Source organism: Falco peregrinus, chromosome 4 (genome assembly GCF_023634155.1).
Source record: "Falco peregrinus isolate bFalPer1 chromosome 4, bFalPer1.pri, whole genome shotgun sequence".
Lineage (NCBI taxonomy): Eukaryota > Metazoa > Chordata > Aves > Falconiformes > Falconidae > Falco > Falco peregrinus.
In genome coordinates, this window is record NC_073724.1 from 9846071 (window position 1) to 9872440 (window position 26370).

The 26370-nt window shown below is 37.7% G+C and overlaps 1 protein-coding gene across 3 annotated transcripts in view; it reads right to left on the minus strand.

Moving 5' to 3' along the window:
- CADM2 (cell adhesion molecule 2) overlaps positions 1–26370 on the minus strand; it is a 671675-nt gene that overhangs the window by 80783 nt on the left and 564522 nt on the right. For all 3 annotated transcript variants that reach the window (XM_055802814.1, XM_055802815.1, XM_055802813.1), the window contains one exon: positions 20510–20600. In XM_055802814.1, the coding sequence (XP_055658789.1) occupies positions 20510–20600 (91 nt within the window). The remainder of the gene's footprint in view (positions 1–20509; positions 20601–26370) is intronic.

Here is a 26370-nt window from a genome sequence, read left to right on the forward strand (position 1 = left end):
TTTAGTTTCCTGATTAACGTGAGAAACCCTATTATCTTCAATTTAGATAAGAACTAGAAACCTTTTTGCAAAGTTCATAGCCTCTACAAATCACATGGATCTCCTGTAGAGTGAACAAATTCAGATTTTATGTCTTAAAGAGCTTGATTACTCTTAAATGAAAATTAACTATAAACTCCTGAACTATTGACAAAAGGTCCTAGCTGTGTGCCAGCGTGTAAAGATAGATCAGAACTGACAGGCATCTGCTGCTGCTTAAGGCTTACAGTTCATGCTGACTGTTTAAATTATCCAGCTTGTATTTTTAAAGTAATCTTTCTATTTTTTCTATCTTTTAGCAATAATAATTTCTGCAAAACATTTTTCTTTGAATATGCCATATTGAGAAACTGTTCCTAAAGGTATTGCACCACACAGTATGCTTTATTTCCCAAGTCTAGAACTTCCATGCCACAGCAGCTCAGATTATACATTAAAATGTGAAAATGCATTAAAATCCTAGCCATCCAAATCTGGTATACATTCTGGAGTGGAGCCCTTTCTGATTCATATGAACAAGGACATTATGTCCATTGATCAATGAATTACTCTGTCCACATCTGAATCAAGAATTAACCCAGCACTACCATAATGACTTGAGAGTACTGAAATGAGTAAACAGTGTGACTATATAAAAATTCTTAAGAAAGGAATATAACTTTCACTCAACGTACTTTTTGTTAGTATTTAACAACAGACTACATCCAGAATATTTTCTGCTCTTAAAGTGTAAGACTCAGAATTATATTCAAACCCACTCTGAGGATCAGTATCACTAAGAACAAAAGTCCTTTGGTTTACATGATAGTTGCCTGCTTCAGCTACCATTTTCATAGTCATGCAAAGATGTAATACTTTATATTATTCCAGTGCATAAACCATATTTTCTAATAGCAAGTTCTAAAGAAGGCAAATCTACGAAATATTCTAAATATCCAATCTTTTCTACTTAGTGTAGCTTCAGACATCTGTTTCATGATAAGCTGTAGAAAAATATTTTTAACTCTCATGGAAGTGCAAAATGTATTTCAGTTTTTATAGCTGTTTTAAGAATGGTTAATTGCTTACTGATTGCCAGTCTTATTTTGGTGCAATGAAATCTCTGAATTATTTCAGACTCCAAGTTTGTGCTTTAAAACAAGAAAATAAATCCAAATAATATTCTTCTAAGATAATCTAGCTTTACTATTTAATATATATATACAATACTTCTATTTTTATTCTGTTGATGAACAATACTCTCATGTTCAAGTTTCATCATAAGACCTCAGAAATCCTTTATTTCTTCATCCCAATTTTACTTTTAAACTAATTTATGGTGGTATTGAATATTTCCTCAAGCATACATCTGGTTCAGTTCCAAACCTGACACCATCTCTATGGGAATTCTTTTGAGTTTCATTCAAAACTATTTGCACGGTCTTCTTTTGTGTTTTGGGTTTAGTTTTTGGGTTTTTTTGGTGTTTTGGGTGTTTTTTTTTTGTTGTTGGGGTTTTTTTTGAGATCTGAACTCTTCAGTTGAATTGTGAAATTTCCTACAGTCCTTAAGTGTTTTATTGTTGTTATTATTATTGGTATCCAACCAATTTGCTAATTTCTCTAATGGAACTTATTCATCAGATTAAGTGGTAGAACTTGTGGCTAATTTTCTTCAAGATATTCAAATCTTATTGTCCTCACTAATGGATTTTTTTTCTTCTATTTTCCTCCTTTGCTATTTAAAACTGACTGCTATTTTCCTTGTGCTTACTAGGCCCTGCCAATATTTTGATATAGCCGTACTTGTGGGCTGAGCTCATAAATTCAAAACTGCATTATTTTTAAATAGTTAGACTAATATCATAGAAACACATGCAGTTTACATGAGTTGTGCATACAATGTATATACCATGTATCTAAACAATTTTTAGGAGAAGGCTGCCAGTTTTCATTCTACAGCAGCTTTCATTCACACACTGATGCAACACAACCAGTAGGGTTTTTAGGCCAGTCTTAAAAAGAAAGAAAATGAAGGGAGGGAAAAAAAGGTGTTACAGATCCGTGTCTCTTGCACAGGAGCTGTGCACTCCATCTTGCGTATACATGAATGTTCACAGTGAAAAAAGAAGAGAAGAATCTTGTGCTTATACCCTCCACCTTCTTGATACAAATGAAAATTCAAAACATTTTATGCTTTCTAAGGGGCTGTTGATTTACTTCACTCTTTTTCTTGGGCATCTGCCTCTTCTACTTCCTCTGCCAGAAATTGGGATTGCTGCAGATGTGATAATTTTAATGGGTGTTCATAGCAGAGAACAGTAAGTGCCTTCAGTCTTTATAGGGCTCATTCTCTAACCTCACCTGGTTTTCCATTTTGTTCAAACCTCTCCCACATTTGTCAGATGCTCCATCTACTTTCAAACTTTTGGTGTCTCATCTCACAGATTGGACATTTCTACTTCTATATACTTTCTCAAGTCTTCAGACATTCCTGCACCAGGCAGGCAATTACTCCTATAAATGGCAAAATTTGCTGAACTACTACTTTATTTTTGCCTTCCATCAGTTATAAATGTAGAAAAAAATATGGAGGATGGTGAAAGAGGCTTCCATATTTCACAACTTTCGAGGACAGACCATCATGTAGGAGCAAACAGTGAACTGAATAACACAGGCACACTGATGCATACCATAAACAAAAAATTTAGACTTCTCTTAAAGACACCATTAGAAGGTCAGGGAACAGGCACTGACCTCGTTTTCTTCGAATTTATTATAAAAGTGACCTGGATATTTTCATGCATCTTTTGTACTTCAAATCAAAATACCTAGTATTTTAGAACTTTTTTAGTAGCCAGCTATTTGCAACACTTCTTTTTTATATGTATTTTAAAGTCTGAGGCTCCAAACATCTTAAATTCAGAGAAAACACTATAACCTCTACAGCTTATGAACAGCGTTCAAGAAACGTGCACTTTAAAATCTTCTGTCTATAGAAAACAATGGTATGTATGGCTATACCATTCACTTTGTGTTGCCAGTTTATTTATTAATGTATATTTCTTTTAATTTTTAACCAGGGGAAAAAAAAAAAAAAAGGTCCTCCACAGAAGCGCAACATCTCTTTCAGAAAGATTCCTGAGGCTAAAAAGGAAGAAGGAGAGGTGTACATCAGTACAGCAGCAGGAAAGAAAAAAAAAAAACCATTAAAAAATCTTATCTCATAAATCTGTCTTACTTTCTGGGGAATGGAGGCCTTGCAGAAGTGACTGCCACCACCACCAGCTCACTGACACTAGCTCAAGGACATGGTACCAGGTAATATTTTGCAGGGAATATCCAAGGGTCAGCCCAGACTTGACCACAGATTATATAAAGTGTTTTCCAATTTCTGTAAAGTAGAAAAGATGCTGCTTTTGTATCAGAAATCTTGTATTGAAGGCCTGATACAGACAGATTGCACAACAAGCTGTTCAGGTGGATGCACAATGTATTATCTGCCATCCAGTCATTTAACAGCTCTCACAGGCAATGGATAAGATATCTTTAACAACATATCAATAATTAAGGGTAAGTGACAGCCTTGCTTTTAGGAGATTGTGCAAGAAAGTGAAGGGGGAGAGACCTCCTCCGTAAGGTGCATCTCCCTTACTGCGGCAGGCAGAGGGGGATGGCAGACTCGGTGAAGTTCCTGCTTCATCTAGAGAATGAAAAGTCAGCATAGCCCGAGCTTCATGCTGGTAGCCAGGTAACCTCACACAGGAAAAGCAGTGAAGTCCACTCAGGGCGCCAGTGATATTATTCCAGCCCAGGGAATGGGTAAAAGATTAAGCAGAGCAACAGTGATGCCCTGAGAGCTCCTTTTAAATTCCAGAGCTGGAAGTACTCTGGATCAGTACTGGAGCACATTGGTAATATAAGCCCTTCCCCTGTTCTGCCTGGGATCAGTGCCATATATTGATGTGCAAATTAGAAAGACAAATCCCTTTCCTTTCAGTTTTATAAGCTAAGACCTACACTCACAGATGATATCGGGGGTGGGTGGGGGTGGGGTGGGGAGCAGAAAGGAAAGGAGAAACTATATACAGATAAGAGAATATAAAGTATAATTGTCACACCTTGCTTAAATATTTTATTGCTGTTCCTAGGGGCTTTTTCCTTTCTGTCAGAATACAGCTGAGATGATAAATGGCATCCAAGAATTTCATTCACATGAAAAATCGTTGATTAAACATAGAAATCTTAATGGCCTGGTTTCACTATAATTCTAGTTCTATAGGTTTCTAATTATGTAGTCTGTGTTCAAACAGCTAAATCTTCGAGTTTCTTATGCTGCTGTTTACACCTTGTTGATTCCTTCTTAACCTTTAAGAGCTATTGAGAAATTAGTAGATTATTCTTTTTCATCAGCTGTAAGTAAAGCATGACTATAAGAACAAAGGACGATAGAAACTGCAGTGGATTAAATGGACAATATTTAAAAAAAATGTATTTCAAAGACATGCAAATGTCAGCAGTATTAAGATAATATGGTGCTCAAGTGGATGCATCAGAATGGCTGCTGAAAATTACTGGGATTAGCCAGGAACTATGCTCCTAATGTTAATGAAGTACTGCTGGGGATAGAAAAGCAGCAGCAAAGCATAATGATAGGATGTGCACACCTTAGTTACTATGCATTTCACAGAACAGAGGAAAATAACATCTTCTTAACTGGCATGTCTTCACATCCATTTATAACATGTTTCTTCATACAAGTTTACGAGTGTACTGCATCCCCAGCCAGGGCAACAAGAGCTGGGGAAAATATCGATTTATCAGAAATAACAGAAAAGCAGAAGAGCTTCACCACCACTTATTTTAAATTTTTTACATTTTCATATTACAGGAGTAAAAAATATACAATTTCTGAAACTAGCTTGGCTTACATAGGCTATGCTGAAATGCCACATAAAGATAATGGTGGAGACTGCAAGAAAGAGGGAACAGGAGGGAACTACTGCCACACGGCATTTTCAGTTCCCTTTTATTTTTTTTTCCTTAATCAACACTACATCTGTTGGTGATATCCCCACTGCCAGCTGAGACCCGAAGGGTATATCAAGTTATTAATGAGCAAAGATTATTATAATCTTTTTTTTTTTTTTTTTCCCCCCCTCTCATTTGATGAGTCAGGATTTTAGACTGTTTAGATATTTCAGGCTGAGACACCGATGGATACTCACATGCCTAACTGGTACTGTTTTCAGTAAGAGCTGTGTCCCAACACTCACAAGAAACTCTGTTATCACAACAAGCTGAGAAATCCCATCTATGAAACACCAGCTGCGTTTTTTGAGCTAAGGTCAAATGCTTGCTGGCACAAGAATCAAAGAGGAAAATGAAAAGTAGCTAATTCACTTTGCTTTTTCCATGAAGTAAACAGTCAAAAGTCTCATTCACAGTTACTTGCTTGTCCAAATATTACTTGTTTAAAATTATTCGCTGTCAATGTAAGGCACAGCCAAGGAGAAGCCTCATTAAACTAAAATTCCTTCATGCACTTGAGGTGCAGAGGCAACACCCAGAGAGCTGATGAAAGTACCAGTGCTGCAACTTGAATGACAAGCAAGGACTGTGCAAAGTCTTCAGTACCAGCCCTCATTAACCAAGGTATGCACTTCTTGACTTCCACTGCATGTAAGAACATCATGAAGTTTGGAAGAATAGCCTGTTTTCATCAGATAAGATATCTTTAATAACTAGCCATAACAATGACATTTCTAAGATCTTTAGTTGAATCATGACTCTTCTCAACAGGTAACCAAATGTTTGTTGATATTTATAAGGGTTATAGGAGCACCAAGGAATGGAAATACACCATAAAATCTTTGTACCTCAGTTACATTTTTTCGCCAGTGTCAAAGAAGGCTGATGTGAAGCACAGTGTATCAGATCATAATAAATAAGCTTCATGCTTTCATTTCATAATATAATGAAATCTTAATAACAATATATTGGGAATTTATGATTATTTATATTTCAGAGCTAAGTCCTACACTGGTCTGTGTCAATTTCTTTTACATCTAAAAATAACTTATGAAACAGTAATACAATAAAGGGAAAAAAAGAGACAAACATTATTTACTTATAGGAGTTTGCTTTTCTTCTCCCAAATGTATCATTATCTCCAGACAGAGGGGAGTGCTTTAGTTCACACAAACTTCTCTCACACAGAAAATTATTCATTAATACCTCCATGGTAATAATTTTAGCCCTGTAAAGGAGATATCCTGAAGCTCTCAATGGGATCCAGCTCCATCAGCATCTAGTCCTAGCAAGCCACAAGAGTCTACGTTCAACACTTAACAGCACAGAAACAGCTGTACTGGATCACACTAAACGTTCAGCTAGCCCAGTGCCTTATCTCCACCAGCAGGGATAAGCAGATGTCTAGGGAACAGGCCAAGCACAGATGTTGCCTCCCCAAGCACTCCTGCGACTATCTACAACTATCTCAGGCACTTCTGACAGCAAGAACATTTTTAAAATATTCTGTAGACCTTAAGGATTTTCCTTTCCCTGAATTTACGCAGTTTTCCCTTGAATTACCATGAATTTTTACCATCTGCCATATCCATTGACAACAAATTCCCAAAGTTTACCAGTCATTGTATGAAAAATGACGTCCTTGCTTTGTACCAAAACTGATTCTTAGCAGCTTAATTTACACTTAAACTTTTCTATTTGAAGAGATAATGCACCAACAATCCCTAACAACCATCTCTTTGCCATTTACAGTCCACTTAAAGTTTTAGAAACACCTGTAATATTTCCCCTCTATATCAAATAGGCCACCACAAGGCATATTTTCTGTATGTTTCAAGGAACTCTAAGACATTTCTAAGATAGGATTTTCCCCCTGGATTCCCCCCCAAAAGTTAGTTTTTAATCAGATATCTAATTCTAGTTCTTTTTAAAATTTTAAGTATTTGTGAAGCTCAGACGTCAGTTCTACAGACTTGCATACTCTGGGATCTCTCTGAAGCCCTGATGTTCCAAGTTAGCAAGGTGGTTTTAAGCACTACGTTTCCTGTCACTGTTCTTAATTCATCAATCTCATCCTTGAATTCCCTTTGAATGATGGGGTGAAACCATCTGGCCCTGCTGGCTTGTCACTGCTTGTTTTGCCCGTTTGTCCCACAACCTCCTCCACAGTCCATTTAAGAAAATCTTGCTCGTGAGCACCTCAGAAAAAAAGAGAATCATACTGTAATATACCCAGTTTCTTCCACAGTAAACATAGCTGTAACAAATTCATCTGGCTTCCTCTTATACCTTGATCCTCAGTTGATTCTAGAAATGTACTTGCACACTTCCCAATATATTTCAAGAAAGATTAACCATTACTGTCAATTCCTGTTGCTAGTTGCTCCTCAAAAAAAAGTTGGGTTTTTTTCCCTTTTACTTTTTCTGGTGGTTTGGCTTACTGTGTTTTCATATTTAATCTGCCAAAATCTAAGGATCTTCTCTTTTCTTTGGAAAACAACTTCAGATTTTTCAAGTATGGCTTCACTGTTTTTGCTGTCTTCTGTTTAGCCTCACCAATTTCTCCTTCTCAAGTGTTTCTGCTAGGTTATATGTATTGACCCTGTAGTTCTAAACTTTATTTTTCTAACATAGTCCTCAGGCTGCCTGGAAAGATTTAATTCTCTTAGCTGCCCCTTTTAGCTTCTTCTTAACAAGATTCTTCGGTTTTATGTAGTTCCCCTTTTTGATGTTGATTACCATATAATTGTCTAGACTTCTGTTTTTTGCCTCTAGGTGCAAACTGCAAGTAAATACATTTTAAAGAACAAGTTGAATGCAGACGGTGCTGAGAGCTCCCTCAGACTGTCACTCCCCAGGACAAGCTGACTCCATGTGGAGCATTCTAGAAATTGTATGTGTGAGGTAAGAAGATAGGCTAGGGTTGTTTGAGACCCATGGAAAGTAAAAAAAATAACCCCCAAACCAAAAAATCACAATTAAATAGCAATAATAAGGAGAAACACTGATCTGTCTCCCACGTACCTGCCTGCTACGGCCCTGCCAGGAGCCACGCTCTCGGTGCCTGTCAGCGGGCCCAGCCCTGTGGCGCCTGGATGTCCCGCTCCTGCTGCTGGGACATCACAGCCCACCCCGCCACTGCTTCTTACTCCTTCACACAATCTTTATAATTTCTTCTTAAAAGTGCCCAGTGCAGTATTTCTAAGTAGTAATAAAAGATCGTTGACAGCAACAAAACACGTGCGTGTGTACGGAAACCTGCAATGTCTTTTAAGAAGCAGGTCCACGCCATAACGTTCACTACAGAAACCTCGTGCCCACGCTGCCTGTGCAGCCGCCCTCAGCCAGGACCTTGCTGCCCGTCCCCGCGCTCACCCAGGTGCTGCACAGGGCCCGGGTGCGGAGGGTCTGTCAGGGGCCGGGGGCAGCCCCTGTGGGGAGCGGCCGGGGCTGCCCCGTGCCGGGCACAGCCGGTTCCAGCCGGCTCCAACGGCCCCAGCGCAGGGCACGGCTGGGCCCCGCAGCCGCCATGGCCGTGGGGAAACCTGCGTGAGGGAGGGGAAACGGGTCAGGGACAGCCCGGCCAGCCCGAGGGGTGTGTGTGGGGGTGATCCAGGAGACCGAGCAGGGGTGCCCCTGCAGCCCCGGGAGAAGGGGCCACGCTGGAGCAGTGTGAGGAGGGAGTGTCAGGGAGGAGCTGCTAGGGATGGACCACAGCCCCCATTCCCTGTCCCCAGGAGTGGGAGATAGAGGAGCTGGGAATGAAGGAGGAAAGGTGAGCCAGGGAGGAAGGTGTGGGGTGGGGGGAAGGTGTTTTCCATTGTTGTCTTTGTTTCTCTACCACCCAACTCTGTTTTAACCGGCAAGAAATTACATCAATTTTCCCCAAGCCAAGTCTGTTTTGCCCGTGACAGTAACTGGTGAGCGTCTCCCTGCCCTTATCTCAAACCACGTCCTGTTGCGGAGGGTGCATGTAAGAGCGGCTGGGTGGGCATCTGGCAGCCAGCCATGGGCCACCCAGCACAGATGGACATGTGGCAGCTCCCCTGCAGCATGGAAGAAGATGCACAGGCAACAGTTACAGGGTCCTTTACTAAACAGTAGCCATTGTTTTCTGTGTTCCAATGTATAAACACCGAATACTCTCATCTTGTTTGTATTATTTTGATAATGAATAACCTGTGCTGCTACTCTATTGTAAAAGATTGTTCCTTCAAGCCTCTGCTGTGTAATGCACAGAAGCAGGTATGCATTCAGCTCAGTGCACACATCTGTGATGAAATTTTTTATTCAGGCCCCACCAGCTAAAATCCAGCATACTCACCACTGTCAACCAGTTAGATCGTTCCCTGACTGGGTTATCCATGATTAAGAGCCCTGAGAGGTTGCTCAACCCCTTAGCTTCTTATAGCAGGTTCTTACATGAGGGAGAAGCCTGGGAACCAGCTATGGCAGCTTTTTGGCAGTTCTTATCTCCTTGAAGTTCTGCATCCTACCAGCCTGCCTCTTTTGCTCTCCTGTGCAAGACTATAAATCACAGACTCAGTCTTTCCTCAGGTCTTAACAAGTTTGGGAAACAGTTTGCAGTGGTTTTTTATTTTGCTTAAATACTAAGCCTTGAATGTGGAAATTTCATTTCAACTAGACAAACTTTAGTCTGAGAAATCTCTGAGATTTTCCTTGCAATAGAAAGACAAAGACTATCTAAAATAAACATCTAAATTGTAATTTACACTAATAATACATGGTGTTGATTTTTTTATTCTCTTACCTGTTTCCTGCCATGCCTGTCCGAACCACAATCCCACTTACCTTGTCATCTTCATTTGTTCCAGGGCTATGCCCACACACCAAAGAGCAGTGTTAAGTTTACATTTTCACACCTAAAAAGGTTGGTTGGATATTTTTCCTGCCTTTGTTTTCCAGCCCTTAGCAGGTGACATAATTGGCCGGATTAGTGCCACAAAATTCTTTGTGTGGAGAGATATCCACTTCCTTCCATCCATACGAATATCATATGTTTTGTAAATATGCCACCCGCTTGGCATATTTGTCAAAATATATGTCAGAATAGTACTCTCTCAGAGCAACCAAGAAAATCTGTATCAAGTGATTTCTCCCAGCAATAACTCTAGGGAAAGTAAAGAGCTTCTTCCAGAAAACAATGAAAAAAAGACCAATATGCATGCAACACTGGGAAATTCAGTGTCTCCCATTGCAGCGGAAAACTTCCACCTTTCAAAATACTTCTCCTGCGTTGTCCTGTAGCAAAGAGAACTCCTGCCAATAGGGACTATGAGTCTCAGTTTTGTGAGAAAAGGAAAATTGCCAACACATTTTACAGAAAATTTGTAAGCGAGCACTGGATTTACTGAATAGGTATATACTGCAAATGCAGCATGAGTACTAGTGCAGTATTAGGTAGGAACGTGGCAGGGACAGGCTTCAATGCTCAGTTAAAAAAACCCTTGCAACTCACTTGTGGCTTTGCCTTTCACATATGACAGCCATTCCAAAAGTATGCCAACAGACCTCGCTGTATTGTTATCCTCCCATACTCACCCCATTTATATCCCCTTTTTAAGTTTGCACAGAGTCTGAGAATTTTTAATTTTGGAAGGATGATCAAGCAGGTTACATTTGAGTCTGTAGATTAAACCCTTTCTTCTCATGTTCATTTTCTGCACTTCATTTGCACATTAATCGTATATGAGCCTCAGCTTTGCAATGACTGGTGAACAGGCCAATACCTACACCTCCATAGTGATTCTGTGATTTCAAAAAATCTCTGATCTGAGATCTGCACACCAAGAGCTTGAGATCACAGTAAACGTGCAGAATTATGTATAATAAATCAAGTCACAGAAACCTGTTTTGAGCGCCTTAAAAATGGGAAAAAAATAGGTAATTGTATTTTAAGAAAAATCATATCTAATAGTCCCAGTAATCTAGGGAAGTGTGAAAAGCCATTTTTTAATTGAAAATAATGAACTGAAAAAGTTAAAATAGCTGGTGAAAGGAACCAAGCAAACTATTCTCAATAGGGAAAAAACTACCAATTCCAAAATCAGTGTCCAACTTCATAAAGAGAGGTTATGTCCTCAGAAAAGGAGATGTTTTTTGAATGAAAGGACACCAAATACAAAGAAGAAAATAAATAAAAAAGAAATAATTACAAAGTCCTAATTTGGCTTTAAAGTGCCTTCCTTATGTTGTTTTTTAAATGCACACTTCTTTTCCTTTAGAAGGATGGTGTTTTACCCTGCTAGGTTACAGCATGTACATGTTGTCAGGGTACTATGTTGCTATAAATGTGGGATAAAAATGTGGATATGCAATGAGCTGGTGTTCTCCATGGCACTGCGTGTTCCAGATCACATCTGCTATACAGGGAATAAATGTTGTTTCTGTAATCGTGTAACAGAGCAGATACCATAAGGATGATTTGCACTGAAGGAGTTACACTAGCATGTCTTCTTGTGTTCTACTGCAAATGGTTGATTCAAGACTGCTGTAATTTTACCTGCACGTGTAGCTAATCTCTTACGTATAGAAACAAGCATTTAAGAGACTGGGCATCATATCCTTTCCCAATTATTTTTTTTTCTTATGTTTTAACTTCCAGTTCAGTACTCAATTAGAATTACCCATGCTGTATCTCAGTTTATCTATTACTCTATTCCATGGGCCTTTTTTCATTTTAGAATGTGTTCCCACCTAAAAGCAAGGAAAAGAATTCTTTTGAAAGGCAAACACATGCAAAATGGATTTAATGAGCACTAAAAATGCTGCATTTAGTTGTTTTTCACACTGTACTTTCTGCACCATTTTATGTGTAAACACTGCAGAAAAGGGACACTTAAAGAAGAGGAAAAGCAATTATTGAATTGAGCCTATTAGGCAATGTGATCATTTTACAGAACACTAAAGGGGAAGTTCTTAAGCACCGTGGGAGGCTTTATTGTAAAGTGTAATTTTCAGACAGGCATTAATGCTCCCATCTGTTTCTTTTTGTGTCACACTTTTTATAACACCAATTTCCTTACTCTCTGCAAAATACTGAAGAGAGGCGGAGAGGGGGGAGCATAGAAGGTCCCAGCTGCAAAAAGAAGATACAACCCTCTCAGACAGCTAGGCTGTTTAACACAAACTGAAATTTCATCTATTGAATATACATGCTGTATCTCAGCAAAAATTTTACCTGCTTCTTATGTTATCTACTACATCACACCATGACTCTACTGTGGAGGTGTAATGTCAATGAGATACTGGTGTAGGAAGTTACAAGCTGAATATTTACTTAATCCTTTAAAATAATTGGGGGTTTGGAAAGACAAACTACCTATCTGGAAAGTTTCACTAGGCAGATTTTTTCTACAATTCATATGATATTCTTTGCAAGATTTTAGAACATTTTACTGCAAATGAGCACACATTCAACACAGAATATAACAGATGCCTATTAAATCAAGGCAGGAGATATCATTAGTATGAACTCCTTCAAAATTACAATAATTTAAAAATTGGTCAACTATCCAAAGTAATTATAGCAACAATGGCAAAGTACTGGCAAACGGTGCCAAGTTTGGCTTCAACAGAGATTTGGGCTGGCATCAGTGACTATTAACTAGAATTTTTTTAAAAATTAACTGGGCATAAGAATCGGATACTGAAAAGGCTCTCTGTTATTAAGTTATGTATATTCCGATCTGCCACATTTCTGTCACGTGCTATGTGATCAGTCTGTGTTGCACATGATAAACTTTCTCTTTACCTTCCAGGCTGAAAGAGCTTGAAATGTAGTGTTTCATATTGGCAAAGCTTTCTTTATATATACACTGCTGCCTATGTGGGTGGAGAATCTGGATTCTTAACCTACAAATCTGGTTGATGATAAGACCTTTCTATGTGGTTGACAATAACCATGGGATACAGAGTGATTAACATTAGCTGACATGGATTATATGCCATCAGGTCAAGTGAACAGTAGGTTGGTTTTGAGTTAACAATCACCTACTCAAAAATAATCAGTTCCTCTTGGAGAAATGGAGGTTCACAATTCTCCAGACAGAAAAGAATATTGACAGACCCTAAATGGGATAAAGATAAAGAGATGAAAAACCGTTGTTTAAAAAAAAGGAAGAAACTTTTCAAGGAATTAGAACAAGGCAGGAGAGACAGACAGGACAGAGATACATACTGTATTTGTAGGAGACAGGCTCTATCTAATTGCCGAACAAGCCAAATTCAAAGAAAGACAACTTGGAATAGACAGAGAGCAAGGCAAAAGACAGGAATAGGAGAGCCTGAGCTATCCTGAGACCTGTTCCCCTGTGACAAGGAACACAGGGCTGAGAACTGTGAGGAGGGGTCCTTACCTTTGTACAAGTCTACACACACAGATACAATACTTTGTCCTGTACATATAAGCATTTGTTCAAGAATTTATTTACAGAATCTTGCCCAAAGCTGTGTGACATGTGTCCCTGGAAACTTAACTGTAAACTCAGAGTGCTCAGAAAGCATGAATCTGATAAAAAAGATACTTCATTTACTGACAGGTATCGGAGGTCAATGGGATCAAGGTGAAGGATGCGAGGGAGACTGCCAGTTTGTTAAATGCATAGCACTTACGACAAAATTCAAACCCATCTACCTTTCTGCTAAGAAAAAGGTTGTCCAGATCTAAACATAAAACAGTGGAACTCCAGTATCTAACTTCCTTTCTTTTTTTCTTTTCACCTACTTGATTTCAGTTTTAGGTGGTCCTTTCCAGAGAAACTTGGAAATAGACTCTTACAATACAGGTTTTCTTATGAACAAATATGTATGAAGCTTAAGGGAGAAATACTTTGGTATCACATTCATGTTTTGCTAGAGTAATATTTCATCCTGGATATGGACAAATTCACCCAATTTTCCAAATCATTAATATTTATTGATACTGCCTGAGCATCCAGCTTGGTCTGTGGATTCATTCTGCAAGGTGATTTATAAACACAGAAACATGCATGCTTTTCCAGATTCATTATGATAATTCATACAGGCGGAGTTGATACTAGCATTCCTTTCTAGGCTGCTAGGTATTCATGGCACAATCCAGATAGTATTCTGCAGTGAATAAAATTTATGCAGAAAATGAGATAATTTCTTACAGAACTTCCATGTCACCTGCTAGAAAAGCTGGGAAGTGTATCATGTCAAAGTAGGAAAGAAAGAATTGTACATGGACAAAAAGCTGGCCATTAGACTAATGATTCAGATTCTAAACCTGCCATTATGATGTAGTTTCAAAGCATTATTGGCACACTACTTACATCAAAATGGTAACAGCTGAATGTCAAGTGGGTTTCCACAATTTTCTCTGCTAGTTCTGATTTCACTCTCCAGCACAGATTTGTAGACATGCTAAGAACTCACTGTTGCAATTCAAACCAATGATGAGGTATCTTCTGAGTGTGATGCTATGTCACATCAAATACTCTTGGGAAAATGGGGACTGTGTTCAATATTAGACCTAAAATGTACGTGATCTATTTGTCAATTTTGATCTTAGAATTCTTTTTCTGCTTCAGTTCCCAGCTGTAAATTTGAGGCAATCGAATACCCTAATTGTCCTCAGGTGTGATAAAAATAAACATTTAAATATTTGCCAAGCCCTGAGATACTAGGGGGAAGAAAAATATGAACACCTGTGAAGAAATTATTTTAATTCTGTATTCTGAGGGCATGAGTCAAATAAGACTGAGTCAGACAGATCATTCATAGCTACCATTCATAATTACTATTCCACTGAAGGAGTCAGCAATCCTCTTGAAAAGCTATATCCTTCCCACAATGCCACAGTTTTCAGGGAGCAAAGTATTATGATATTTCTCACCGTATAGTGAAAATCAGGCAATCCAAATGTGTCCCTTTAGCGTTTCTCAAAATACCTTTCTTAGGTTCAGAGGCCTTTCCACTTTGAATTGGTTTGAACTAAGGTAACTGTTCAGAGGAAGGAAGAGATTTTCTACTCTTTTCTTTATAATACATTTTAGCCTTGAGCTTGTGACAAAACGATTCATGGAATAAATGTTTCTATCATTTTCTCACTACCAAACATGTGAAAACTCTTAAGAAATGACACAGGATGTGTAGATAAAGAAGACAGTGTATGCTGTTTACCTTGACTTTAGCAAGCTTTTGGTCACTGTCTCCAGTGGTATTCTTTGTATCTAGTCTGGTGTGTTACGGTTCTTCTGGATGTGTGTACTACTCAACAGGTGAAAAACGGGCTGGACCATTGATTGGGTTGAAGGGACACTGCCTGGTGAGTGGTCACAAGCAGACTTCTTCAAGAGCCTGTCCTGGGTCGTGTCCTGTTTTACTGTTTAATATCAAAGAGCAGGTTGAGGTGGTAGAATTTCTTCTCATTAAGTTGGTTGTTTACACCAAATCTCTACTGTACTGAGTATACCTGGAGGGAAGGCTACTATTCAGGGAGGCCTCCACAGGCTGGGGGAATGGGCCAACAGCTCCCTTATGTGAGGCAGGGGAATTCAGCAAGGATGGATGCAAAATCCAGCATCTAAGCTGAGAAGGACCTGGTGATCCTGCCTGACAGTAGGCTAAACATGAGCCAGTATGAGGGCCGGCTCCGCTGCTTTCAGGTGACTGAACTTTAGCTAACTCTCTTCACTAAGTTTTCTCTTATCACCTGGAGCCCTGTGAGGTCCTTCTCAAATGAAACAGTCACTCGCTGGGGTCGCCGACAGAGTGATGTTGTATATATCTCTGTTATCATTAGTATTTATTTCCATCAGCATTTGCAAAATGTTTGTCTCAACGGAGTCTTCTTTAAATAGATACTAGAAAGGACAGAACTTTCTGTGGTGATACCATACATGTAGTTTACAACAGCTTTATTGTGCAAGCTTTATTATTTGGTGTGCCCTCATTTCTGAAAGGGATCAATCAATTTTTCTGATATTAAAATGTGTATTTGGCTATACTTTATATTACTGGGTACATACAACATTAGTGTTTATTATTAATTGTGCTTTTCTCTACAGCTTTTTCATGACCTTAAGAATAAAGTTATTCTAATGAAGGATGCATACATGAGTGTTCTCCTGAAAAAAACACCCTTCCTATTTATTTCAAACAAGGCCAAATATTCACTTTACATTAGGCAACCAACTATACTATGATTCCCCTGAGCTGTATGGAAATGGAAAGATTTCTCTACAGCACACAGGAGACAGCCAACTCTCCCTGTTTCCTGTGCCCTAATTATTCCATTACATTTTTACATCCTTTCTGCTGAAATGACACTGACTTAAAAAAACCCCACATATTTCATGCATGCTTTGGTAAAAGCGCTGACTAAGAATACTAAAAAATGAATCTTTCTTTCATTATGGGGCAGTTTTTGAGTTCACTTTTGGAGCACTTTTGAGTCATGAGACTGTACTGTTAAGCCAACACAGTGTATAGAAGCTACAACTTGCAATATGAAAACACTGACTTTTAAAATCTTTTGTAAGCACAGATGACTGTAAATTATCATTTTGTTCTTTGCTTTTTATTTTTTACAGCCATCTATTTTAAAATATTCAAAATACTGTCAGGCAATACGACTTCAGAAAAATATAGACTTTGCATGTGATTTCATAAAAAGAATGTCTATGATTTCTGAAGCTCAATTAGATTTCCTTATTTGGAAAATAAACAAAGCCTAGGCAAAACTATATTATGCTAAATAAGAAAGAAATTAAAAAGAGCCACTGACACCTTACAGACATGTTGGGCAAGTTCATTAACCAAAATGTTTTAGCCTGACAACTGTCCAAGGATCTAGCCAAAAATATTGAAAAAGACAAAATAGCTCTAAGGATTGTAAAGACAAGATATTAGGTTCAATTTAGTTTGAAACTATACAACAGTATCTCCAAAAGAGGAATGCTATTGAATAGTGATGTCAGCAACAGGGTGTCCTAAGTTATGCAGAGAAATGGCTAAATACTTCTTAAACTACAATTTAAAAAAAGAAACCTGGACACCAATATTATTAAAATTGCCAGTGTGAACAAGGCAGAGACTGAGTCTTGCATAAGAAAAGACTCTGCCACAAACACACGTAGTAGAATTTTTCCAAATGAAAAGACAGGGTAAGTGTGTTCTAGCTTTAGCCTCATTCTGTTTTCCCTTTTGGGGAAAAAATTACTCTGCAGCAACTATTAAGTATCATGAATGTCACCACAGCCACAACCTGGCTTCATTCTTTCTCCATTTTCATCTCAAATGTCATTTTGAAACTTGTGAAAATTGCTCTGGGATACAAGAGAAATGTACCTATAAGGAAGTGTTCATTTACTGGTATGATTCACGGTTGCCTATAGGAAACTGGAGAGACTGTTGTAACTGTGACATGAAGTTGTCAGTGTATAGAAATTAACCCATGTTGTGTAAATGGCTATGAAGGACCATGGCTGTCTCTGAGCTCTCCATGAAGTCCACAGTTCATCACTTATCTTGTGACACTGACGCATTTGGGCTCTGTGGACCTCTCCGATTTCTCTCCCTCTACAAGCCAGAAGGTAATCATAATGTAGGTTGGGAGCATGACATTACTGTTTCTCATGCTAAGCAACTGCAAACTGCTCCCAGGAGGATGCCTATTTATTACTGGCTCTGCGCCGTGAAAGACTGACCTAATGAAGCAATACAGAGCAGCTGATGTTGGCAGTTCTTGTGGCATGGACAATTAGAGGTGAATTTATTGGCAAAATATTTGTGTCCCAAAGGCTACCACATACAGGTGCCCTGCCTTGATAATTCACTGGTGTGGAGTTTTTATTTGGCTGCCCTTTCAAAACAATATGTAAGGTTTGCATTTGAATCCATCAAGGATGCAACTGAGTTTTGTTTAAAAAAACAAACTGGTAAACACCTCAGTTGAAGCTCCATTTTAATTGATTTAACTAGTGTCTCCTAAGGGTGACATATAATGTATATCTACAATATTATGTGTACCAAACAGATTATATTGTGTATGTCAAGCAAAAACATACCACTATTATTGGGCTTTTTACTGTCTTCAGAAATGACTAAAAAACACAGGGCTCTCAAGCAAAATCTAAGATCTGAGAGGATTAATTGTCTCTTTTTTTAACAGAGTCTAATGCCTTTGGCATGTGATCAAATTGATTGCCCATTTTCAATGAAGAGTATGAAAATGTGGTTATATGATGTAGACAAAGAGCAAGATATATCTCATAGAAACTAAACACAGAATTTCATATAGATGTCTATATTTAGATATCTGTATTTGCTATCACAAATTATAAATGTAGATATCTGACTGAATTAACTGTATAAACTCCATGTAGATAGCAGAGAGAAAGTAACAGAGGTATGATCCAGTCTGGCTTTCTTCTGTAATTGTCTAATGTAGAGCAGACCAGTCATGTCATAACAGTGCCCATATCTCTCCACTCAATGCAAAGGGAAGCCCAAGGGAGAAGCTCAGATCTAAATATCTACTGTGCAGATATTTAAAGGCAGTTGAAATGATTCCCATACACTCAGAAAATGAAAAGCACCATGCCTCCTTGTGTAATACTCAGAGGCAGGTGAAACCATTGGAGGACTAGAACCCCTCTTTGGTATTATACATCCACATACCGATTACATCCGTCAAACCCTCCAGCTGTCTCACAAAACTAAAAAGAACAAAAAGAAGAAATCAACCCATAACCTCCAGATTTTCTTGTTATCTAATGACTCCAAATGTGAAGGACCAAACAGCACCCCCTCCCCAACAAACAGCAGGTAATTAAGAATATAAAACTACATAATGACTGCTTTACTTCTAATCTGTATCCCTACAGTGAATGTTAGATGAATAATGAAAATCAAGCACCTGGGGCTAGAATGCCTGTAGTCTTTATTTGCCAAAGACAGCACTTGGCATGTTGCTGTCACCTGGTAAGTCATGAGGAAAACACTGCAACAGGGAAAATCCTAAATACCACCTAGCCAACAGTGCATTCAGGGCAATCAGGGCTGACCTCTTTCCTAAAATTAAGTACTTGCACATCCTCTGCTGAATTTGAAAATAATGGGGAAACAGACTCTGTACCTCCTGATACCTAGGGGGATGCTCAAAGGCTATTAAGTAAATGGGTAATTGCTTCTTTTTCAAGTATATTATAAAAGCAAGAGATAGCTTGCAACTAATTTTTGTGAGTTACATACAGAGGTATCTATCTCAGAAACCCCTATTACTTCAGCTGTGCATAGGTACACAGAAGCCCAATTGCATTGGGCACATTTAAGACTAATTGGATGGACCCCCAGTGTTCTGGTCTCAAGCAGGGTAAAAGCATGATCTAGATGTGAGTTGCTCAGCCCAGTCAAGATTTGGATGGAGGAGTTGCTTTAAAATGATACAGGCATATAACACACAAAAAAGAAAAGTACTTATGGAGTTTAGATGATGCCAGAGTAAATTCAGAAGGGCTTTTCAAAATAGAAACTTTGGACTTCAGTGCCTGACTTGACCTAAATCTGACTTCAGGTTCCTACATTAAGCAATTCCATGAAGTCACTAAAGGTACACCAGGGAGAAATTCAGTCCTAAGTGACGTGATTTCTGGCATGTAATTTGCACCTTTTCTAGAACGAAAATATTATTGCACTATCATTTTCCAGACTGTTCTAAAGCTGTGTATCAAAACTCCATATAGCATTATATATTAATATTTTGAGCAGAAGGTCAATAGTTAAACAACTTGATTCTTATTAACTTAATATTATGCAATTGGATTTTTTATGTATCTTTATGGGTAAATATATAGCACCTCATATGAGAAGATGCTGTTTTAAAGAGTGAAGTCTATTTAGATAGTAGATTCTGTGCAAGAGTTAATCTCTCCAGATCTGCCTTTAAAAAATATTGCTATCAGAGATGTTAATTTCCCAGTAAAATGATTTATATTCTTAAAGCAGGCTACATATTTTCAAATTCTGGTAGAAACAGGCAGCCAACTTGCACATATCATTAAACTTCAAATTCCCCTGTAAATGACAGCCAAAGCATCCAGAAAGTTCAATATATTTTCCCTGAGGCTAGTTGATGTAGGAAGATTTTCATGAGACATTTTCTCTTCTATCATCAGTTCAATGATGTAAACAGTGACTGATTAAGCCTGCACTCCTTTCAGGTTGATAAACCTGACTGGAAAAAAAAAAAAAAAATCTCACAGCTGGAATCCTTCCTGAAAACTAAAATAGATAACAAAGTAAAAGACCAATCCTCTACAGACACTTAATGAAGACAGGCTTCAAGGGGTTTTCTATACCAGAGATTACTTTACACCCTAGGACGAGACAAAACCAGTAGTTTTCTGCAGCTGAAGACTGCAATCACAGCAGAATAAGGAAAATGCAAAAACATATTACTTGTTAAATCACTTACACAGGTTTTCCTTTGGATTCACAAGTCAAAATTATAGATTGTCCTTCTTCAGGCCATGAATTGGAAGAAATGATTTTAACTAAAGGTGTATCTAGAAAGAAAAAAAAATAGACATCTTGTTGATATACACAAAAAAGATTTATTATCTAAGAGTACATTCTTCTCCATTTACAAAAGACTATACCATAGATTTAATTTACACCTGGAGATGCTTTTATATGGAGCCTTGTGCAATTTTCATTGTCTACAGCATGGCAATAAAAATGACCCATGGAACTAAACCAGTAACTTTTATATCCCAAGGAAACACAGATAGAAAGCATGTGTATACTCAGAGGAAATAACTTTTTTCTTTCTGTATTCAATGCAAATACTCCATATTACTATTCCAAAATCTGATACCTAACAATAAAATAAAAAATATTGAGAATGCATAAGCAGTACTGTGTGCAATTGTTTCTTTATCTATTTATAGGTTGATGTGATGGAATGCTGCTATTAGAGGAATGAATGCAATAATATACATTTGAATAAGAACACTTTTATTGTTGCAGAAGCTTGAAACCCATAATAAGAAAGCTACAATGGGCTTTCAGATAAAATACCTTGTTACAAGCATTTCACAGGTTATTATTTCCAAAATGCAATAATGCTCCCCCTATAAAATAACATTCTCTTTTTTTAAAACAAAATTTACAAAAAGAATGTTTTAAATATCTGCAAAAAGCACTATATAAAAGTCTGCAATCTGCCCTAAAAATGTAAAAGTATTATTACTACATATTGGAATTAACTTTATAGTTTTAATTGCAAAAAAGATATACAATGTAGCTACTGTGAATTCATGCAAAATAAACATTTGCAGTAGATATTTAACTTTTAAAATTTTTTTCCAGCTGGCTTGCAAGGATACATTCTCATAATCAAAGTATTTTACATGAGTAAAATCTCCTCTTACAAGGAAAAAAAAGACCATAAAGAAAGAAACATCTTTTTCCTTAGGAAACATATTTTTCCTTAGGAAAAGGAAGAAAGAGTTCATAGTCACAGTGAGGAAAATTTTCAGACTCAATAGGAAAATACCAATTTTTGTTTCCTCCTCAGTTTCCTAACACAAAACACGCATCTTCACCTATGGCACAAGAAATCCTTTAACCTGCAAATCTAGGGTATCTAAGTTTTGCCTCATCCAATCATTAGCAGTGAGGTAGCAGTGACAACACAGATATCCTATTATCAAGCAAATGTGAAAGTACGTGACAATATGACCCTACACAATCAAATGGAAAAAATTATATACTGTAACAATATAATTTCTTACTGAGACGCTAATAGTCCTGTTGAACGCTAAATGACATATGAAAAACTGAAAAAGTCAGAAGTGTTTTTCTAAGGTTGATTTTTATTTTTTTGGCATATCATAATGTATCAACATGGCACAAGACAAGAAAAGGGGAAGGCTTAGTGCAGGCTTGTCATAATTCCACTGAAAGCATTGTCAGCATCATTTAGCTTTCAGTACAGCTGCGCTAACTGTACACCAGCAGCAAATCTGTTCCACAAGTTCCAATTTCTAAGGACCCTGCAAACTATTATGCAGGTGCCTAATCCTTTGGAGGTCGTGCTGGTGTTTCCTTCATTTTTAGCACATGCTTAAGGCACTGACCTCAAGTGCCTTAATAAATCAGGTCATCGAGTACTTCTGTGATTTCAGTGGTGCTATTGAAGATTAATAAATTACTCTCTTGACTATACATTAAACCAGAGGAAAAAATTAGTGTCAGTTAGGAATACAAGAAGAATTTAACTGAGGGAGGGAGACAACTAATGCAATGAGATCAAGAGGTTTCCAGAGAAATACGAAAAAGAGCTAAACTTTGATGGAGGTAATCATGATAGCCACAGGTTAAGAAAGAAATTAAAGGCTCACGTAGCTAGCACTACTGGTTTATATATTTCAGAAATTATCAGCATTTTATGCATTACTGTAAATGACCCATGTAAAAGAGGGGGCCTTCAGACAATTAAGCTTTGATTTGCATGGATCAATGCAATGCTGTTTCCCTCGGCTTGAAGTGCCCAATCTACTTATTTAATGCCCCAGACAGCTCTCTGTTCTCCGTGCACTTCTAAACAGAGCTTAATAACACAGAATAAGAAAGGTCTTATATTTATGTTTCACTCTTTAATGCACAATAAAGTAGTGTAGGAAAAATACTCCCTTGTGGTTTTCCTTACTAATTGACTTGTACAGTAACTGCTTGTTTCTTTAGAATAGGAAACATAGGGTTTAATTCAATATATAGTTTTTAGGGAAGCTTACAATTGACATTTTTTGTATTTTATTAATAGTCCCTTTTCAAAAACTAGTTGATATTCTATTTTGGGTGCTTCATTCTCAGTGTTATTGTTTCCACTTCATTTTTGTGCTGTACTTGATTCCTCTCTAGAATTACAGTGTACACTTAGAAGGTGAAAACTTTTAAGAGAAACTTGCCCTCCCCTTTAACGTTCACATCAGTATTTAAAATGAGATGAAATCTTTAGAATAATTGCATCAAAACGAACCTAAATATGTTATTTTAAGAAAGATAATAAACCCCTGCTGCCTGATATTTTTCCAGAACACAAAATGCTATTACAAAATACTACCTTCTGCTACGACTGTTCATTTTTGAAGAATTTGACAAGTATATATGTACTCTATCAATACTGTGAGCTTTCACCTGTCACACTCAGAAGTATTACTCATAACAACTGGAACATCACCTGATCTCCAGCAAACACCACCACTGCTAGGAAACAAAGTCTAAAGAAAGAAAAACATATAAAGAACAGTAATACAGTAAGAGGGGTTGATTTATTATCAGATATGCTCATCAGCTTGTTATAAGTAAAGCAGGTATGTCTAAAAAATCTCTACTTTTACAACCAAAACAAACAAAAGGAGTAGGATCCAGGGGTGTATTGTGAGTCAGATCTTCTGTTGGTCCTCCTCTAAAGACAGTAGAAGTATAGCAATTTACATCAGTTAAACTTACGGTACTATAACAATTTGCATCTTTTTAAGGATTTGGCCCAGTAATTTCATGGTAATAAAATACTGTAGAACAGTATTTCAAGCAGAATTCTTATGAATGACAGACTTGTCACTAAAATTTCTTTACAATACCCACAAATATACCCTTATCCTGAGCTCTAAGGACATTATGGAGAAGATACATATTTCAAAAAGAATAGGCATGTGTTAAGTCCAATCAAAACCAAAAAGAAACCCCTCCCACCTACGCAGTGGTTTCTGTGAGTGTAGGTATTAGAGCAAGCCTTCACAGTAAAACACACTGCTTTCAGTACCCAGTGACTTATTTGTTTACATGCATCTCCAACAGTGTGAGAGCTCTTTGGCCCTCTAGTAATGAGGTTCTTAAGAGCTGCAACTGACAGCACCAGCCTGAACTGAGATTCAAACATGTCTTTAGACACATAGCAAGACATCTTCTACACCTCCTATGCCAGGAATCTACTTTTTTTTTTGCTGGAAATAATAGCTTAACAGCACTTACAGACAAAAACTATGGCATGGGGTTTTTTCATATATCCTTTCCTGTTTCAGCAGACCAAAGGAAAAAGCTCCACTGAGTGACTTTATTTCATCCATCTTTCTAGGCTTTTTGTACCTCTCGTTGCACATGACCAGAGAAGCCATTTCAAAGCTTTGGGAAAATGTATCTATTTTTGATCAGGCAATATCATCTTTATTGAGCAACATACGAAAATCAGTGAATACATGTGGAAAATTGATTTCAGTTTACACTGGTAATTAATGTTATCTGATATAAGAAGAAATTCAACACTTCAGCACATGGGCTTTTTTGTTGTACTCTTAGTAATAACTAATGACCATCTTAATACCTGCGGAACTGCTTTACTGATTGATTTAATCTCTTTGAAGCCATTTCAAAATAAATATGGTTCTTAAGTCACCAGACCTTTGCTGTTAATCAGATATTCAATGCTAAAAGGGTTGGGTTTTGTGGGTTTTGGTTTTGCTTTTGTTTTTTTCCAAAATGCACTTGCTGTTTTTATATTGCTTGAAGAAAGAAAGATTTCATTATTTGGTGTATTTTATCACCAAGCCCTTATAAGGTTATATATACATATATATATATATATATAAATAATATGCAGGATTAAATGTCTTCATATAAATTTCTTCACATAAATTACCTATGTAAATTAATCACATGGAAGTTCCTGAAAGATTGCCATATGATGTTATGTTAAACTATATGTGTAAACCCTTGACAACCACAGTGTGAAAGCGGAAAATGAATTCATAAAAGTAAACAAGTTTTCTTAAGATCACAAATCAGGTCACCAAGAGAATCAGAAAATTAATTTCTACTAGCTTCTTCTTAGAGCCAAGATAGTAAAAAAGTAATTTGGCCTCTCTTCCCCATGTAACTTCAGAAGTCCTCAGTCCCCTCAGTCCTTTGCAAGCTGGATTACCAGAGCTTCTGCTGACACCTTTTTGTGGAACTCCCAGCTACTGGCTGAGTAACTAAATGACCCCTATGCATCCTGGGGCATTAACCAGCCAAAAGTGTGTGGGAATAACCAGAATTCAGAAGAAAAAACATTTCATAAGACAAAAGGGTAACATTAAGAGGAAGATATGATAGCATCGTGTTATCTTATCAAATAACCTCTCCCTAATGTACTCATCTTCAGTTAATGCAATTACAATGCTAGAAACAGAAAATAAGACCACCTCTTTCCTTGGGAAGATGTTACGGTAGATGGAGTATATAAATTATGTTGAGACTTTTAAAAATTATTGAAAGTAGTAGACTAGTCAGGAGTAGAAATATTAGTGACCTCATAGCCATTAGAATTCACACAGTGCTGGAAGTGTAATTCAAAGATCACAGAATCACAGAATGATCAGGGTTGGAAGGGACCTCTGGAGATCAGCATCACCTGCTAAAGCTGCTAAAGCAGAGCCAGAGCCTGGCAGAGCAGGCTGCACAGGATCACGTCTAGGCTGGTTTTGAATGTCTCCAGAGGAGACCCCACAGCCTCCCTGGGCAGCCTGTGCCAGGGTCTGTCACCCTCCGGGTAAAGACGTTCTTCCTCATGTTCAGATGGAGCTTCCTGGGCTGCAGTCTGTGCCCGTCGCCCCTTGTCCTGTCACTGGGCACCACTGAAAAGAGCCTGGCCCCAGCCTCCTGACACTCACGCTTGAGATGTTTGTGGACATTGATAAGATCCCCCCTCAGCCTTCTCTTCCCCAGGGTTTTTAAAGGTGTTTGTTGCATGAAGTCTGCAACTTCTACTTCTCAAAGTAAAATGGCATAACAGAAGATGTGGGTTCTAAACAATTTCAGCGACAATCTCCTGTAGTATTATCCATTCATGGTCTTGCTTGCTACACAGTGATTTTGTAAAATGTTTGGATCTTCTCTTTTTACCTGGCTACCATGTCTTTTTCATGATCAAAGCAGTCCAATAATAAATATAAAAGAAATTATTTGATGTTTAAGGAAGAGTCAGTATATAAAGTACTATTAGTCTCAACTTATAGTTTTGGGAAGGTTGATTCACATCATTCTAAGGACATGGGTGACACTGTCAAGAAGAAATCACATTTCTCTTGGCTTCCACTGCTGTCCCTTCATCAGAGAATGCATTTTTTCTGGTCTGTAGGATATTAAAAGACCTGGCACAGAAAAAAATGTCCCATTTGGTGACAGTAACATATAAGGTTCAAGATATATAAAGTGTATAGAGAAAGATTCATCTCTTGAGTTGTTGTAGTTTATGAGTCTTTGGGGTTCAAAAAAAAAAAAAAAGGTAAGGTT